Source organism: Genypterus blacodes, unplaced genomic scaffold (genome assembly GCF_046128005.1).
Source record: "Genypterus blacodes isolate CSIRO-AG114 ecotype Tasmania unplaced genomic scaffold, CSIRO-AGI_Gbla_v1 ptg000148l_1, whole genome shotgun sequence".
Classification (NCBI taxonomy): domain Eukaryota; kingdom Metazoa; phylum Chordata; class Actinopteri; order Ophidiiformes; family Ophidiidae; genus Genypterus; species Genypterus blacodes.
In genome coordinates, this window is record NW_027466950.1 from 315030 (window position 1) to 332948 (window position 17919).

The 17919-nt window shown below is 42.4% G+C and overlaps 1 protein-coding gene across 1 annotated transcript in view; it reads left to right on the forward strand.

The window, feature by feature from the left end:
- The window catches only part of nalcn (sodium leak channel, non-selective), a 59814-nt gene extending 52007 nt beyond the window's left edge, over positions 1 to 7807 (forward strand). The window contains exons 32-44 of the mRNA XM_076165687.1: positions 2498 to 2604; positions 2849 to 2923; positions 3026 to 3145; positions 3323 to 3391; positions 3490 to 3638; positions 3950 to 4043; positions 4236 to 4368; positions 4744 to 4859; positions 5212 to 5369; positions 6242 to 6392; positions 6557 to 6706; positions 6838 to 6955; positions 7118 to 7807. Coding sequence (XP_076021802.1) covers positions 2498 to 2604; positions 2849 to 2923; positions 3026 to 3145; positions 3323 to 3391; positions 3490 to 3638; positions 3950 to 4043; positions 4236 to 4368; positions 4744 to 4859; positions 5212 to 5369; positions 6242 to 6392; positions 6557 to 6706; positions 6838 to 6955; positions 7118 to 7260 — 1583 coding nt within the window. The 3' untranslated portion in view covers positions 7261 to 7807. The remainder of the gene's footprint in view (positions 1 to 2497; positions 2605 to 2848; positions 2924 to 3025; positions 3146 to 3322; positions 3392 to 3489; positions 3639 to 3949; positions 4044 to 4235; positions 4369 to 4743; positions 4860 to 5211; positions 5370 to 6241; positions 6393 to 6556; positions 6707 to 6837; positions 6956 to 7117) is intronic.
- The last annotated feature ends 10112 nt before the right edge of the window (positions 7808 to 17919 follow it).

Here is a 17919-nt window from a genome sequence, read left to right on the forward strand (position 1 = left end):
ATGCTAGAAAAGGCATTTATGAGGGTAGATTAGTTAAGTGACATTAAGGTTGGGCTATGCATTACAGTTTTAATTATTAGAGTAGTTGCTACTCTTTCCAAAGGAGTATCCAAATATTCTGTCATCAAAACTTTTGATAACCATAAGCAATAAAAACTAAGACGGACCCACTGCAGTTTTCAATATGCCCTGCTCTTTCTGTGTGTTATTGGATTTTCTACAGCCCAGAGGAAATAACAAACATCTCCAACCCAGAGAGCCGATAGGCTCTGTTTAAGTTTCTCTGTCTCAGTATAGAAGATGCTGCAGTGTGGCTGCAGTGTGGAATACATAATGATCTACTAATGTTAGGAGTGATATGAAAGTGATTGTGTGTGTGTGTGTTCCTGTCTTTGTTAAGTAACACCTACATGATTAATGAGTTCTTGTTTTTCTCCGAGGAGAGATGCTGGAGGGATTCATCATCTTTATCAGCCTGTTCATTATCCACAACATGTCTACAGGCACAAATTGCACTTAAACATACTTACAATAGGGTCCACTGAAGGTTTATTGACAAAGCTGACTAAATTATAAAGTAGTTTTTAGGAAATCATTATTTTTAATGATGAATGTATTATCTTTAATGTATTATTACTTAGGAGGAAGTAGTGTTAAGCACTTTGAATTGCCTTGTGTATGAAATGTTCTATACAACTAAACATGACATAAGTTCTTCAGACATCAGACAGTCAGAATCCCAACCCCCTTTAATTTGTCACACAGGTAAACCCTGTATTTATATCTATCACTTTACTTATCATCGGAGTATATTTCATGTACCTTACCATTGGTGATTAGAGCATTAGGAGAGGTTTATGTCCCTAAGGGGCAGTGGGAAATGTTCTGTTTGTAGCGCTCGATCTGAGAACTAACAGAAAATCAATGGGTGCAGTTTTAGTCAGCGGTTTGCTGATACCAGCACTATCAACCTGACTGATCCACATCCAAAGGCCCTCGGCAATGGCACTACACTCTCACAACCAGCAGATCATTACAGCACTGTTATTCACATGGTGCTCAAAGTTTTTGCCAAAAAGTGTCTGAAAGGTCAGACAGACATGATATCAGATACTTAGTGCTACTAAGTTTTAAATGTAATGTACATGAACTACATCCCTCAGGTCAGGGTCATACTTGAGGTTACCAACACAAACATTTGTGTACACAGTTGCTCTGCAATCTGTGAGTCTTGCTGTTGTGCCTTCAGCAACTCTGCAGAAGATGTGGGGGCTAACACATAAATCATGGTGGACAGATTTTGCTCAAAGCTCTAAACAAAGGTGGCGACAATCGAGGACAATCTCACACAGCAATTTTTTGGACTGTCACTGTTTAACTTGATAAAAGTTGGCATTACTTCCCCTACAACTTGTGTAAACAACAACATGCACAACTATCTCAACTTCAGTTGAATGCAAGCAATGCATGGCAGCTATGATGCAGCACACCGATACAGGTGGCTTGTCCAGCCTTTAAGCTAAACTGGTTATGATGAACCTGGATAGTATATACTGTCCTGACTGTAAACTGGTGTAGAATTTACCCAGAAGCCAACCTTCTTCTTCCTATTGCCTCCACTGACCTTATATAAAGATATAAGGCTGGTGAAAGCCATTCCAGAGCTTAAGGGCCCAGGTGCAAGAAGTTGTTCATCCTTAGTCCTTGCCCTGGATAATCTTGGTCTGTAGCCCAGACTGTGATACAGCATAGTAAACACTGTTCCTTGCAGCTTAACAGCTCTGCAGCACATCTACACCATTACATTCTTTAAAACAGCGATAACATTTAAAAATCAATTCTAAAACGACCCTTCAGCCAGTGTAGGGAAGTGAAAACAAGGGTAATGCGATCTCATTTCCGAGTTTTAGAAGCCTTGCAGCTGAAGCCTTTATCAGGCTTGTTTATGAATGAATAATGAAATAAAGACATGAACTGTATGCTGGTGTCAGAAACTAGAAAATACATTGTCCTACACAAAAAAACAAAACAAAAACAGAACTTAAGTAGTGATGTGATGAATGTATAGCGTTTTGGTGTCGCTGTGCAACCCCTTAAATGTAAATTCAACAAAACTTCAATTTGTAGTAACTGTAAGATAGCATAATTGGAATTTAATGCAATTTCTGCATTTAGGTTTTATCTAAATGTATGCATATATATGAGTCTGTGTATAAATTCCAGCACAGTGAGCTCACTGTGGCTGTGTGCTGTCTGAATAGTCGATGATTGTCATCTGCTGGCCAGTACGGGTTACTACAACACATTTAAGCTGGAGAATTGAACTATTAGATAATCAATTGTAAAGAGCACTGCCACAGCCAGTTTAGACTATGAGAGTTGAACACTGAACTGATCATAATGATATAGTTGTGATCCTGCGTTTCAAAACGAGGTTGTTGTTTTTTCCCTTTACTACTGTGCAGGTTTTAGTAACTAACTCTAATCTCCCTTGCAGAGAACGGGGGATTCCGGGCCAAGATGTACGACATTACCCAGCATCCTTTCTTCAAACGGGGCATTGCTGTACTAGTGTTGGCACAGTCGGTACTGCTCTCAGTGAAGGTAAGGCCTCAACCATCAAGTGTTTCATTTCAAGTCAAGTTGTTTGCATGCTATGATAGTAATAATTGTATATGTAAGCCATAGATCTGGACGAGGATCTAAAATGACTGCATATTTACTGTAATCATTGTAGATCCTCCTCCAGATCTTGGTGTGTATCCTTGGGATTCTCTTATGCTTGTATTGAATTATAAATGTACCTCACCTTTTAAATGTGTGTGATGTGTTTGTATCTTTTCTCCAGTGGGATGTTGATGATCAAGTTACATTTCCCCTTGCCACAATGTCAGTGGTCTTCACCTTCATCTTTGTTCTGGAGGTAAGCTTTTTACCCTGTAAAAGTCCTTCAAGATTGTATTCAGATTGCTCCCTGTGGGTGTAGACATCTGTCTGGTGTTAATTTGTGGTGATTGTTACCCAGGTGACCATGAAGCTGATAGCCATGTCTCCAGCCGGTTACTGGCAGAGCCGACGGAATCGCTACGACCTGCTGGTCACATCACTGGGTGTCATCTGGATAATCTTACACTTTGCCTTACTGGTCAGACAACTTTCTGACAATTGCACATGAACGCATGCATATAAACATCTTCAAATGTAACCATGCAGTATGTTTGTGTAAAAAGACATATTTTGGAGAAATCACTGCAATCTAATCTACCAAATGAATTCAAATACAACACAAATAACTTAATAATAACATCATTTTCCTCTCTAGAATGCCTATACCTACATGATGGGCACATGTGTGATCGTCTTCAGATTCTTCACCATATGTGGGAAGCATGTGAGTATGTTAATATTCACAAACATACTCAGTTCGATCAAGAAATAATATTGCTCTGACAAAATGTGATTCTGGATATGTGTTAAACACACACACAGGTGACGTTAAAGATGCTGCTGTTGACCGTGGTGGTCAGCATGTACAAGAGCTTCTTCATCATCGTGGGCATGTTTCTTCTTCTCCTCTGCTATGCATTTGCCGGCGTTGTTCTTTTTGGGACTGTGAAATACGGAGAGAACATCAATCGGTGAGAGCTCGGTGTATATCTGCAGTCTTGTCCTCCATCTTCTTATTTATTTCCTGAGACCCTGTGTCCTCATATGTGGACATAACATTTATCCTTACTTACACCTTATACATCATTGTGCTGAACTTAAACTTGTTGTCCTCATGTCTGGACATTGTTGCTGCCCCCTAGTGGTATAATATATACATATATACCGCTTTGGGTCGCTAGAAAACATAGCAAATGGGAAGAAATGTGATATACTATACATGTACTACACACTGCATTCGCTTGACCCAGAGCAATACTTACTTCCATGTCTCTTTTTGCAGACACGCCAACTTCTCCACAGCGGGCAAGGCTATCACTGTTCTCTTCCGCATCGTCACAGGGGAAGACTGGAATAAAATCATGCATGACTGCATGGTGAGATTGGTTCCGGATTCAGCACACAAACACATTTCACTGCAACGGCATACAACATCTGGGGAAAATGTGTTATTATTTAACAGTATGGATTGAATTCACCCTATTTTTCCCTTTGTGGGTCTAGATTTTAACGGGTGAAATGAAACTTGTGCGTTATGTTGATGTTATGTGGGTTGTCCTTGTTTACAGGTGCAGGCGCCTTTCTGTACTCCAGATAAACATCGCTACTGGGAAACGGACTGTGGCAACTATGCTGGAGCGCTTATCTACTTCTGTTCTTTCTACGTCATTATAGCCTACATCATGCTCAACTTACTTGTGGGTTAGTCTTTAAATGTCTACCGCAAATAACAATTTAGGGTTAATCAGGAGCGTGTCACAATGAGAGGCAGCTAAAAGCAAAAGAGTGATTGAGAAAATAAAAAATGGGCGAGTTTTGATTTGTGTATTCTGCTGGCATTGAGCTGATACAGTTAAAATGTTTTATGGTCATCAATTTAGTTTATTACCATCAGCTTCACTCTCGTCATCTGTTCGTCCTATCCTGCCAAACGTCTACTCAGCCTTCTACAAACAGCAAGAACTTGCATTGATTAATTACTGTCAAAGTTAAACCGATTTCAGTTCCCTATGAATATTATTGTCACCTAAGAGTTGTATATTAATATTAATAGTGTACCTCTCTGTATTGCTGCAGCCATCATCGTGGAGAACTTCTCTCTGTTCTACTCCACTGAGGAGGACCAGCTGCTGAGTTATAATGACCTGAGACACTTCCAGATCATCTGGAACATGGTTGATGATAAACGGGAGGTGAGGAATGTGGGAGGGAGGATGAAGATGTGAGCCAGGTGCAGACAAATAAGATAGAAAAGATCTAATAATGTAAGCGATAATGAGATGGTGGGAAAGAAATGGGCAATGATCGGGTTAAAGGTCGTGAGCTCAGTGGGTGCTGGATGACGGAGGGAGTCCCCCCACACCTATCCATGGTGCCACCTTCAAGGACTCATCATACGGTTGATGAGAGTGTTTCTGCTGTTGGTCTGTGAAATAGCCAGTCCCGCATATTCTTCACTCTCATTTGCAGTTTAAAGAAGTGATGATTGGAACAAACGATCTTTGCACTAATGTCACAGTCTCTCATGTCACCGTATGAAATCAGGGCGTGATCCCGACATCAAGGGTGAAGTTCCTGCTGCGTCTGCTAAGAGGCAGGCTGGAGGTGGACCTGGACAAGGACAAATTACTGTTTAAGCACATGTGCTACGAGATGGAGCGACTGCACAGCGGAGGAGATGTGACCTTTCATGATGTGCTCAGGTGACCACCACATTCACACACATATTAGTGGGTATGACTTTGTTGTCATAGTGGCATATTTTATTCGGACAAATGTCACAGGTCACACACAAGCATTTGCCACATTTCTTACCCGAGGGATCTAGTTCTGTCTTTCCCAGTGGAGGTCCACGTCTGATGGTGTTTGTGACCACATTTCCTTTATATGATCCTTGTTTACACAGCACCAACCCCAGAGTCTCTCCTCTACAGTGTAGTCTAGAATGGTGTTGTGTTCTTGTTTTCATCTTTAAGATAAGATGAAAGTTTATTATCCTGAGGGAAATTACTGTAATATAGCCAAGTAATAAACCCATTGCCTTTGCCAAGTAATAAACCCATATTGACTGCTGGATAAGCTATGTGACAGATGAGGTGATGGATAATCCTCTGATGACATTTGTCCTAACAGTCCCAATAGTGAATTAGGATGAAATCTTTTTACCAGGAGGTCACGATTTAATGTTTTATGTGATAAATAATAATAAAACATGTATGGCCCATGTTCCCATGTGCCATCCTTCCATCTCTGTATTAAGTATGGGATATATCATGTCAATATGTATACATCCTAATATTTTGTTCTTATTGCTACTGTATCTTACTTGTATATTTAATTGTATTGTATGTCATTATTTATCCTAGTATCACTCTGTTGACCTGCTTCTCTTGGGAACAAAAGTGTACATTTTGTTGTCATGCTAAAGCATTGAAAATGACATCAAAGTTGAATTGAATTGTACTGTGTTAGCTGTAACTATACTAGCTTTCCTTATAAGATCCAATTTTTAAATGTATTCAGTCTTCTGTCACCAAATCTGTCTCTGTGATCCTCGGTCTCTGTTGTCCTCCAGCATGCTGTCATACCGCTCAGTAGACATTAGGAAGTCTCTCCAGCTGGAGGAGCTGTTGGCCAGGGAACAGTTGGAGTACACCATTGAAGAAGAGGTGGCCAAGCAGACCATACGCATGTGGCTCAAGAAGTGCCTCAAACGCATCCGTGCGGTTAGTCTGACACACAAACACACACACGTTATGAATACACTATCAAGTCCTGACTATAAAGGGAAGTGCCTGTCAGGGTTGTGTTGACATATGTGGTGAATGTACTGTATGCACTTGCACTTGTGCATACAGTACATTCACCACATATGTATGTGTGTGTGCAGAAACAGCAGCAGTCGTGTAGCATCATCCACAGCCTGAGAGAGAGCCAGCAGCAGGAGCTGAGCCGCTTCCTCAACCCCCCCAGCATAGAGACCACAGTGCCGAGTGAAGACCACAACGCTAACAACGCGGACAACCCCTCGCAGCCTGAGGTAAACCACCACATGCCAACACACGCGCACAGACCAGCACACACTCACAGCTTGACGTATCACAAACGCATCATAAAATCTGCAGGCGTGCACTTACCCTGGCGTAACAAAGAATCTCTCTCTTTGTTTAGATGAGTGGCCTCCAGCAGCTGCTGAGCCCCACGTTGTCAGACAGAGGAGGCTACAGACAGGACTCCTCAGACCTGGGACGTCCCCAAAGGAAGCTGGGACAGTGGCGACTGCCTGCAGGTCTGTGTGACTCTGTTTGACTCTGTGTGACGTCTGTTAGACTCCAGATAGGAAGTTTGAACTTGAGCAAATGTCCCTGTGATGGTTTATATGGTCGTTTTATTAAGTTGTCAAGTGAAGAATTCATTTAAAAGGCATTCTTCTTCTTGTGTGTGCTGTTAGGTCGCACCAGTGTCAAGTCCATTGTGTGTAAGATGAACCCGGTGAACAATGAGGCCTCTTCTGGGTCAGAGGTGAAGAAATGGTGGACTCGTCAGCTGACAGTGGAGAGCGACGAAAGTGGAGATGACCTCATTGACATTTAGAGAGGAAACGCCTGAGAGAAACGCAGACGCTGATTCACATGTCTCCTTCTGATCGCCAACGATCAATGGATGCAAAGATCAGTTTTCAGATAGTTTTTGTATCCAGGTTTGGTACCGGTTAGAACGTAGACTTGCTGTGTGTGTGTCTGCAAGCTATTGATGACACATGTCTGCAATTTGGACTTTTTTACTCTGTGGTTTCCACTGGTTTTTAATTTTTCTATGCAGGGTCATATGGTGTTGAAACAGAGTATGTAGGGGGAAAAGCTATTTTTAAAGTTGTTAGAATGAGAAAGAAAGAATCTTTATGTAAGATTTATGAAAAACTGAGAAGCTGCTACTGTGCGTGTGTGTGTTCATGCTTTTTATTTGTATTGTCCTTTTTTCTGTCCTCCTCTTAATGTTAATTGTGCAAATGTCGTTTGTTCTGGTCCTCAGTATTTACCCCTTTAAAATGTATGTAAATATACATTTTCTTATGGTCACATGATACTTAATCCAGGTGTCTTGTTCTTAATTATGGTAGGACAAGCAAATTAAAGTTTAAATCTACATTTATGATTGTGTAGAAATGAAGTCTATTAAGTATGTCTATCTTCTGTAATTGTGTCTGTCAAAAACACGATATATTTTATCAATTGTTATAAATTCTTTTGATTTCTAAAGTATTAATTTATTGCAATAAAGGCCTACGCTGTGTAGGCATATATGAGAACGCATCTTATCTTTAATTTCCATCAAATGGGGACCTGCGAATAATTTACCTTGTAGCTGGGAATCATGTACATACAAACAAATTAGATTCAAGTAAGATATGGAATTTTGGAATATTCATGACGTAATTATGCATCGAAACATTTAGAGTATGTAATAGTGTTGAGTGGGAAGATAATTACAAAACACACATTTCATAATAACACTCCAGAGAGACTTTGTTTATGTTTCTATCTGTAAGCATCTTTTCATTTAGGCCCTTCCTTTTTCGACAGATTTTCTGCTTGATCATCAATCAGGCAATTCAACTCAATTTATAAGGAATTTAATTATCTTCTGATGAATAAAAATAAGATGGTTTTTGGACAATGATGGGGGTAATTGAGTGGACAGATGCTGTTTAATGAATCCCTGAGTGCACATCTGCTCCTCTCAGGTCCAGTTTACTTCTCTGGAAAACACTGCCCTCTGCTGGCCGTGTGCTAATCTGGTATTGAGACGTCAGTAATGCTCTGACAGGTCGACATGTTGTGGTCAACTTTTTTCCCTCCTCTATATGGATCCAACTTTGTTCTATCTCGTACAGTGATACTGTAACATTGCTTAGCCTCATAATGACGACGAGTTGTCACCATGAGCAGCGTGTTCTGCATACGGATGAGTTCAGCTCTGTGGTCAGCGTGGGTCCTCAGAAGGAGATCTAGCTCCAGCAGTCAGCCACTCATTGTATTTCCTTGCGTTCCTTGATGACATATTTCTCTCTAGTTAATTCATCAGGCGTTTGATCGGGGTTAAATCTGAGCTAATTGACTAATGTACTCATAATCATACCGCTGGGTGCAGCTCGAGCGTTTCCCCTTAACAAGGGCCCTTGTTAGACACAGAATTAGCCCATTAAAAGAGACAGGGTCTTCATTTGTCCATTCAAAAGCCCAGTAAGTTTCACAGAGCGTGTGTGGGGTTGGCGAGATAATGAATGTGTGCAAAAAGCAGAGCGAGGGTAGAGAATCAGCTGCCTGTGGGACGTCTACTTACTCACACATTTCAGACCCTCGATGATTGAGTGCTCCCCGACATATGGTCCTGTAGGGAAACAGTGTGACATCAGTCCTCTTGCCAATCAACTGTCTTTAATTTCTCTTTTCTCCCTCTTTCTTCTCCTCAACCATCCCCTCTTAAGCTCCACTTAGCTCAGAACTCACTCATCAAAGGGCTTTTTCTCTCTTTCTTCATTTTCGCCCTGCGTGGTAGAACACTTTTTTTGTCTTTTAATTGCCTCTGCATTGCACTGGCTCTTTCGCGGCCTGTTGTTTTTACCCTCGCCATAGTAATTTGCCCATCTCTTCCCTCGTGCATGTCCACTGCTTATTTGGGGCCTAATTGAGGCACTTTGGTAATTGGGGAGGAAGTTCTTCAGAGCCGAGGGAGTATAAGAGTGTCTGAGAGTCGAGATTACGTGTAATTAAACTACATGATGGCTTTGATAGCTCGGTCCCCTCCTGCTGCGATGTCGCCTTCAAACCCTGGAAGCGGCATCATGGCATATACTCAAAACGCCTCATCTCCTCACTGTAAAAGATCACCACACTCGTTAATGCAAAAAATACGCTATGCATGAGAGACCAGAGCTATTCAGGGATTTTTACGTAGAAATCACATTCATGTTCAATCAAATTTGAGCTTTATAACGGTTAAGCCTGGAGCCTATGTGTTTTGCTTGTTTTTATCAGTTGTTCTCTTATTTGAGTTCATCAAAGAATGGATATAGTACCTGGATATAGTTTCAGGACATTTCAAGTTTCAAAATGACAGCGAGTTTGCAAATTTACTCGATATTAAGGTGGTGTTATGGCTGAGAGAATGTTAAAGTTTATGCTAAATGCTACTTACCCTTTTTGGCTAGGTTGCTGATTAGGGTGCTAACTAGGTTGCTATTGTGAAATATCATGTTTCAACACTTTCATAGCTGTTTGTTTGGAAGTTGTGTGTGTGTGTGTGTGTGTGTGTGTGTGTGTGTGTGTGTGTGTGTGTGTGTGTGTGTGTGTGTGTGTGTGTGTGTGTGTGTGTTGTCATAGATTGTGTGAAAAGAGGTGAGTCTGTACAACAGAACCATGGCAGGTATACGCTTGAAACTTGTTCTGTGTGTTGGATCATTGTTCTTCTCATTTTGAAAGCTTTGTCTCCATGCTAGAGAGGGTCAATTGCATCAAAGATCTGATTGTCTGTCTGCTTTGAGACAGAACTGTCCAACCTGGTGGCGGCGCTGCCTTAACAGGAATTGAGCAGAGGGTGTTATTAACAAAACAACAGGTGATCAATATATTACCAAGTGATGCATTCAGAGTCCTTATCAATTACAGCAGAAGTAGAAACTGTATATTGTCATTGTTCACCGTATGGCAGCAGTTTGTCCTGTGGCTGTACTGAATTCTTGTCAAAATAATATAGAAATTATAAAACAATAAAGTATTTGAGAGTTTTCAAGGCAACCAAATAATAAAATGTGTGGTTAAGATTGAAGACACTGCTATTTGTCGACCCCTTGGCCTGACTGGACGGTCAGACAGGAAAAGAACAGAACATAAAAAACACACATGAACCATGAGAGACGGCAGGAAAGAGAGGTTTTCTGTGCATTCAGACAGAAGACGAGCCGGAGCAGACTAAAGGTCACTGCAGTAATGTGGAAGGCTGATTCTCTATTGTCCCTACCAGACATTATTGAACGCAGAGTCTGTCTGCAGCAATTAACGGACGGCGGGTGGGGGGTTAAAGCAGCTTCATGAGGACATTGTTCCGCCATATTCCCCAAATACCACATATTCCAAATGAAAGCAGGACAATCTGGCATGTGTGGATGGATAACAGTCATTTGCCGTTATTTAACAGAAGGATGAGGTTGCGTTTTGAATGGAGGTACCGTAATGTATCTCTGAAGACTGATTGAAGTTCATTATTTGAGTGCGTATTCATTTTTATTCCTCGCTCTAATGCCTTTCCACACATTCCCAGCCTCATAAATAAGGTGATGGTGGTGCAAATTAGCCGCCTGTATCTAATGTCAACATCCACCCCAGGTCTAGGCCTGATCCTGTCCCTGTGTTTTGAAACAGATGGCTACAACTACAATAAAAAAGTAGCAAATTATTTTAGCAGCAGGCGGCAAAAGCAATTAACAACTAGCATAATGTGTTGATTAAAATCCATTTTAGTCTCAATGAAGGGAGAAAAAACTCTCATTTTCCACTCGGAAAGTTGGCTTGTATCCGAGCGACGCTGCTCTGAGTATGTTGACCTTGAACTGACCACAGCTGTCGTTCACTAAAGACCAAAATATGACCTACGACCTAATGTGTGCCGCTGGTATGCGTCTGCAATACGGGGAAATGGCACGTGCCTCTCGCTGATTCGTTACAAAAACATGCAAAAAGTGCAAAACAAAGCAGTAATCTCACTCAATGTCTGCTGAGTCTCACCATCCCACACAGATACGCTCTGTAGTTTTTACACAATGATCTCCTCAACCGATCGGTGTCTGTTTTCAGCCCAATTACCACGGAAATCTATTTCCTCTCAAAGTTACATTTGAAAGCCTGTTTCATGCTTGAAATATATTTGTTTAGATTGCTTTCTTTTATATTCTCTTTTTTTGAAGCCCGTCTTCCCTTTGTGAATGTGATGAATGTGGAAAATGATCTTCAGGCCTTGTTACCTCATGTACCTCATCAGCAGCAGTCAGTTGCCACCCCATTGAACACCCAATGAGACTGTACTTTGTGTTCCAGCCAGGAATTCTCACTTTCACTAAACACCTAATCAGCCCCATTCATCTGGCTATGCTTCCCCAGTTCCCCAGTTCTACACCTGGCTTTGGCTTCTTTAATTACTGGGAGACTGGCTTTGTCTGATCTGGAGCCAAGATTGGAATATGAGTGGCATACTCGGAAGGAAATCATACAGACTCAAACCAATTCCATTTCCCACCAATCAAAGTAGAAAAGCCTGTAATTGCAGCGAAAGGGGGGGAACAATGAGATTCTCTTGATTCTGTGTGAGCATTAAAGCTATTATTAGCAGGGAACAATGCCCACCTGCAGGGGGTGCTAAGCTCAAACTAATAAATTTCACTTCGGAGACCAATCTCACAGATCTCCTGGAAAACATTTCTTTAATGTGACCATAGAACTCAGTAAGACATTAGCGTTCATTTTGTGTTTTCAAGCTCTGTAATTATGTTGAATTGTGCATGGCTGCATATGGAGTTTGAGAGCGAGTGGAAAATAAATGTGACATTATGAGGAGAGCGAGCGTTCACACTGCAATGGGACTTTGGTGTGATATACCAGTAGCAACATCACTACATTTTCCAAACTTATGTTATAAAAAATCATTTGATGAATGAATGAATGAAATGCCTGACTGGCTTATCACTATTTTACCTAATACTGCCATTGAGTATCAAGGCATTGTGGGAGTTTGTAATGTCTTGTCAAATAGCAAAAGCTCAATATTAAGCTGATAAACTCATGGTTATTGTGTGTCGTAACAAAAGAACAACTGCTTCCTCCCCGGCTCAGTCAGCATCTGCATATTTCCTCGTTCTACTCAGGAGATCACAGAGCTCCTTTAATTCCAGTCAGCCAGTTCCCTCCCCTTCCTCTAGAACAGATTTTAATGTATGTATTTGTCATCCGGCCCCCTCCTCCTACTGCGTCCTACCTAGTCATTAGAATGTAAGCCCCCCGACACAGAGCCATATAAAGGCCCAGACAGGGAAATGGTATGGTGGCGACAGAGACATAGAGAACTCAAACACAAGCTGACAACTTCCATTTTGCTTCCCCTCTGTTTTGTTTTGTATTGGCTGCATTCGAAGATTCACAAAATGATATCAAACCAGAATGTTGTCATTATATGTGCACAAAAATCAAACATCAAATGACATCAAAGTGAAAATCATTGTCTTCTTGGATGGTTTGACCAGAAACTGCTCTGATCAAAAATTCATTTAAAATAGAATTTTGATATTTCGGCATGACAACGTCTCAGAAAATAAGTTGAAGCTGGACAGAAGGAGCATCAAAAGACGGTCAAACCATTACTTTGGTGGATCAACGCCTCATTCGATTAATCTGCAGAATTACTCCATTTAGCTTCAGTCATTAGATTCCCTTTCACCAGAATCTACTGTGTGTACATGTTCACCATGACGTCCTTTATTAGCTTTGGAGCAAGCGAGTCAGTAAGTGCACAATGCAATCAAGAGCTTTGTCAAGCTTGACCCAGCCCATGAGGATGGAGATACAGTAGTCTTTACCCTGCAAGAAATGTGCCTCTCCACACAGCTCATTAATACTGATGTGCCTCTGCAGGGAGTCTGCCTCTACCGACACACACACACACACACATGCTCACAGAGACAAAACGTAGAATTGCGATATTGTTGTGCGAGTTTGCCAACTTACCACATACTGTATCTAAATGCCTGGATGTACCATAAGGCCAGTGGTAAGCAGTAATGGAGGCCAAGGGATTCAGACTCAGCGGAGCGCAGACAGATTTTTGTTATGCCAGTCTCAGGGTGGGAGAGGGGAGACCATTGCGGAGCACAACTTGGCCCGACTTCTGCTGCCCTCGGACACAAAAATACACACAGACAGATCCAGAATACTGCATGCCCCTCGATTTAAAAACTGCATAACATGGAGGAGCTGGATGTTGCGGGATACAACTTGATCCTTTGTTGATGCTTAGGGCTCATGGAGGTCACAGCACATGACTTATAGAATGTTACACATGGAGCTGGCTGGTGTTTCGCTCAAGGATGCAGTACAGCAAGGCGCATGATAAATAACTTGAACCCATCTGCCCCCAATCAAAATACGAGGCTCATCACTCACTATGCCCACCCTGCTGCTGCCAATGGGCGCCGCATTCTATAGTTTGTTTATGAAGTCTACAAAAGAACTACTGACCACAGGCTCCTAACACAACACTATGACCTCTGTTTGACTGTATCAGGGACAAACGGATGATCAACCAGGTCAAGTCGGTGTAATTAAAGCCCCAAAGCCGCATTTACACCTTGCATTAAATATTGTGTTGTCATTGGATTCCTCCTGCATTGTGATCTTAAGCGTTTCGCACAATTCCTGATTCAAAATCACTTAAATTAAGATGGAAAGTGATGTTTTGTGGGTGGAGTTCATCTCACCAGTGTTTCCCAGCTGCAAAGATTGCTTTTACACCTGGCTGGCCGTGACTGATATTTGATCACAATCCCAGCCTGACCACATACAGTACATACAGTGTGTGGTGTAGGAGATTGGATTACAAATCCTCTCTGTATGCGTTTGCGTTTCGTATTAACACGCTCTTTCCTTGTCTGGATAACGTGTAAATGAACCCTACGTCTCAGCTCCTATGCCTCATGGACCTGTCCATCACGTCAGTTAAAGCTGCGTTCTTCCTCACTCTCCTCAGCTATGGTGCCAGTGTGCCGCACAGGAATATGGAAAAAACTAATATAGGAGTCAGCCTACTTGTGTTTAGCTTTAGAAATATTTTGACATATGCTACGTATGCGACACTCCATTAGAATGGAGGAATGATGTACTCCATGCTGTGTGCAAGATGGAAAAAATGGTGCTAATGTTCTGCAGGTACAGGGGTGAAAAGACGTCTGCTCTCATGTAATGTAGCAGTTAAATGGGATCTTGGATGAGATCGCTCTCATGTTGCAGACGACCGCGGGCAAAGCAACTACTGACTGTACCCACACATGGCTGAACACTAATGACTCATAAAGCGTCACTGCCACCTCAACTTGACAAATGGCAAATGTCAGCGGCATATTCTCCTGGTAGGCATAATTTTATTAAGTGCAAATATCAATGTGCTCCTTAGGAGACACTCAAAGGTTAGACCAGCAGCTGTAGCAGTTTCGTGTGTATTAGCTGAGATTTTGCAGCAGGTCAGGCCCCCGTGAGTTGATGGACACAACCAGTCAAGCATGAGCAGGGATGCTCTAACTAAATGCAATAAGGAGACAGTCCGGCTAAGATCATGTTTATTTAAAAGCCTGCTACAATAACCTAATGGAGGACAGTAAGGTAAGGGGGGGCGGAAGAGAGGGAGGGATAAAGGAGAAGGCAAAAGGGAGGGAAAATGAGAGCGACTGATGGCATATAGAGGGGCAGATCATTTTCTCCCATTTATTGGCTGTGGTAATTTGTTGACTCACTCATCCATGCAGAGTCTTTATGTTTAATGCAGGCCTCCAGAGGGGAAAGGAGGGAAGAAAGGGAGAAAGGGGGGGGTTGAAGACAGGCAATAGGGGGTTAGGGGGTACCCGAAGAGATTAGCCTCCACCTCTCAGTGTGAGAGACGGAGGTGGATGAATATCAGTGCTTAAAGTGGGCCACAGATGCTCTCTAATGGTGATTTAGTGTTGGCCTGACTCTGCTCAGTACAGCTGCCAAATAATAAATGACATAAATACAAGAACAATGAATAGTAAAGACTGGCAAAGAAAGGTTTTACATAATTCATATTTGGCAAATGGGTGTGAGAATGTAAATATGATGCTGAAAAATATATGATTCAATATAATACAATATTTAATGCATATATATGAGTATGGTTTGTTAAGAGAAAGTTTAGAGCAATATGCAGAGATGCTCCTTAACTCATGGCTCAAAGTCAGCCAACTGTCAGGCGCTTGTCTGCACTGACATGTGATGAGTTCTGACACTCATCATCCCGCCCAGACGTTCCTGCCGTGCCCGCTCTGACCTGACCCTCGCTAAGGGTCACGCCCATGTGGACAAACATTGGTGGCCCACTGCTGGCAGCGGAACCCTGAGAACTGTTTTCACTGCCAACTCAAGAGACCCGGAGACATCCAGCTACCCTTGGTATGAGTGTGAGGTTTCATTGTGAGTTTAAAGTGATCTGAAAGTGAAGAGTAACAGAAGTAAACTGATGTACAGTAGACATACCATGGCCCGGACCACTGGCTCTTACCTGTGACCTTGTCTCATCTGTAACAAGGATGACTCTTATCCGTGTTACATGATACCTCTCATCTCCCTCCCCGTCTTTGTCACTCTAAATGAATTTGGTTCATCTCTAAAGACCTAAAATGTCAAAACATTCTGCCTTATTTCATGACCGGGACTGAAATTGTCTCGTTGTCTACCCACCTGCTGTCTCACAACCACAGGAAGGAGTGAAGGATTTCCAAATGTCTCCAATGGACACATGTGAGATCACTATGTCCTTGGAATAGGATTTGAATTGGAAAATGAAATATTGATAATAAAGGGAAACTGAAAGAAACACAATACTGGTCTGTACAATTTTATATTACATTCTTTGATTCTTTTGATATGTTGACATTCTGATGCCACAACCCAGCGTCCTTTACGTATCTCCTCTAAGTGGGACTTAAATAAAGGCTTTAAGCGACCTCCAGCTATAATGAAACTCATAAAGAAAACAGTGGAGTGATTCCGAAGCCCAAAATAGTGACTCACGCATGATACACACAATGTGCAAAACATCTGCGCCCGTCTATGCGGTGTTAGAAGTATTCTGCCTCTAGAGCATGAACATGCACACACACCACGGCTGAGCTGTACCTTCATTACGCAGCTGGTGAGTGTTAGAGCTCCTCGGGGCTTGTGTGTGCAGCTATGTGAGATTGTGTGTGTGTGTGTGTGTGTGTGTGTGTGCGTGTGAGCGTCGGTCTATCCGCCCGCAAGTCCCCCGCCACTTCTCAGTATCAGTCCTCAGCCTTCTCTCTCCACCAGCGCTGTCGTGAGATAATATGACAATGTGTCAATCATGCCAGGGCCTGGGGTGCCATGGCGACGAGAGGGTTTTTGGCGGAACAGTTTCGTGAGCAACAGCAGGGAGAAGGCACCAGCAGGGACCATACTACAGATCAAATCAAGCTAACCACTGCCAGCTCTGGTACGTCCCCACTCTGCAATCCCCCTCTGGCCACTCCATTCATCCATCCATCCTCTCTGTCCGCATAGTCTGAATCCTGACCCCTCTAGAAATGAACTCAGTGGGGGGTCCACATGCAGACAAAAGGTTCCGCTGTCCCCTAAGAGACCTGGCCTGGCATCTAGCACATGATCTAAGTATCTAGCCCTCCTTGCAGCCCAGGGATGGGGATTGCACTGTAGCTGGCACAGGGTGGGTGCTGCCACTCTTCCATCCTGTATACTGATGTGTTGTGACGGCTCATTCAGTCGGGAAAGCAGGACCGTAGACACCTGGGATAAAGTTGATGGAACCAAACAGAGTTTTAGCTGTGTCTTTGGATGACTGTTGGCAACTGATTTTCTAAAATAACAATATTTTTGCCCACATAAAATACAGGGATTTGGGATCATCCACCCTTAGACTCACTTAATATGGAACAAGATACAAGCACTAAACCTTCACAACTGGAGCTTCTGTTCAAGTCCAACTTCAGAAACAGAAACCAAACCAGCCAGGAGTGTTGTTGTACTGTGAATCAGAAAAGTGGTCTTCAAAATGATCAGTCAACATCAAAACCCACCACCTCCTGTAACAAACGTAAATATAAGTGCTTACCTGGATAGTGTCAAACTAATTTCTTACACTACTAATGAGCAAGAATGATTTCTAACTATCTGCTTGCAGAGTTGCCACAGCAAACATTCACTTTGACAGTGATTTATGGCTCTGGGTGCAATCAGACTCCCTAATAGGCCGTGTTGTTTGGACAGCACGTACCCGACTTAAATACGGCTCCTTGACTCGCTTCCTTTCTGATTCCTTCTGCCTCCTGCTGCTTCTCTGTGGCCACCTCACTTGCAAATGCAAACATGTGTTACCAGGAGAAGAACACTGGAGCTGACTGAGTGGCACTATTTATACCACCCTGCATCCTCCTACCGCCTCCGC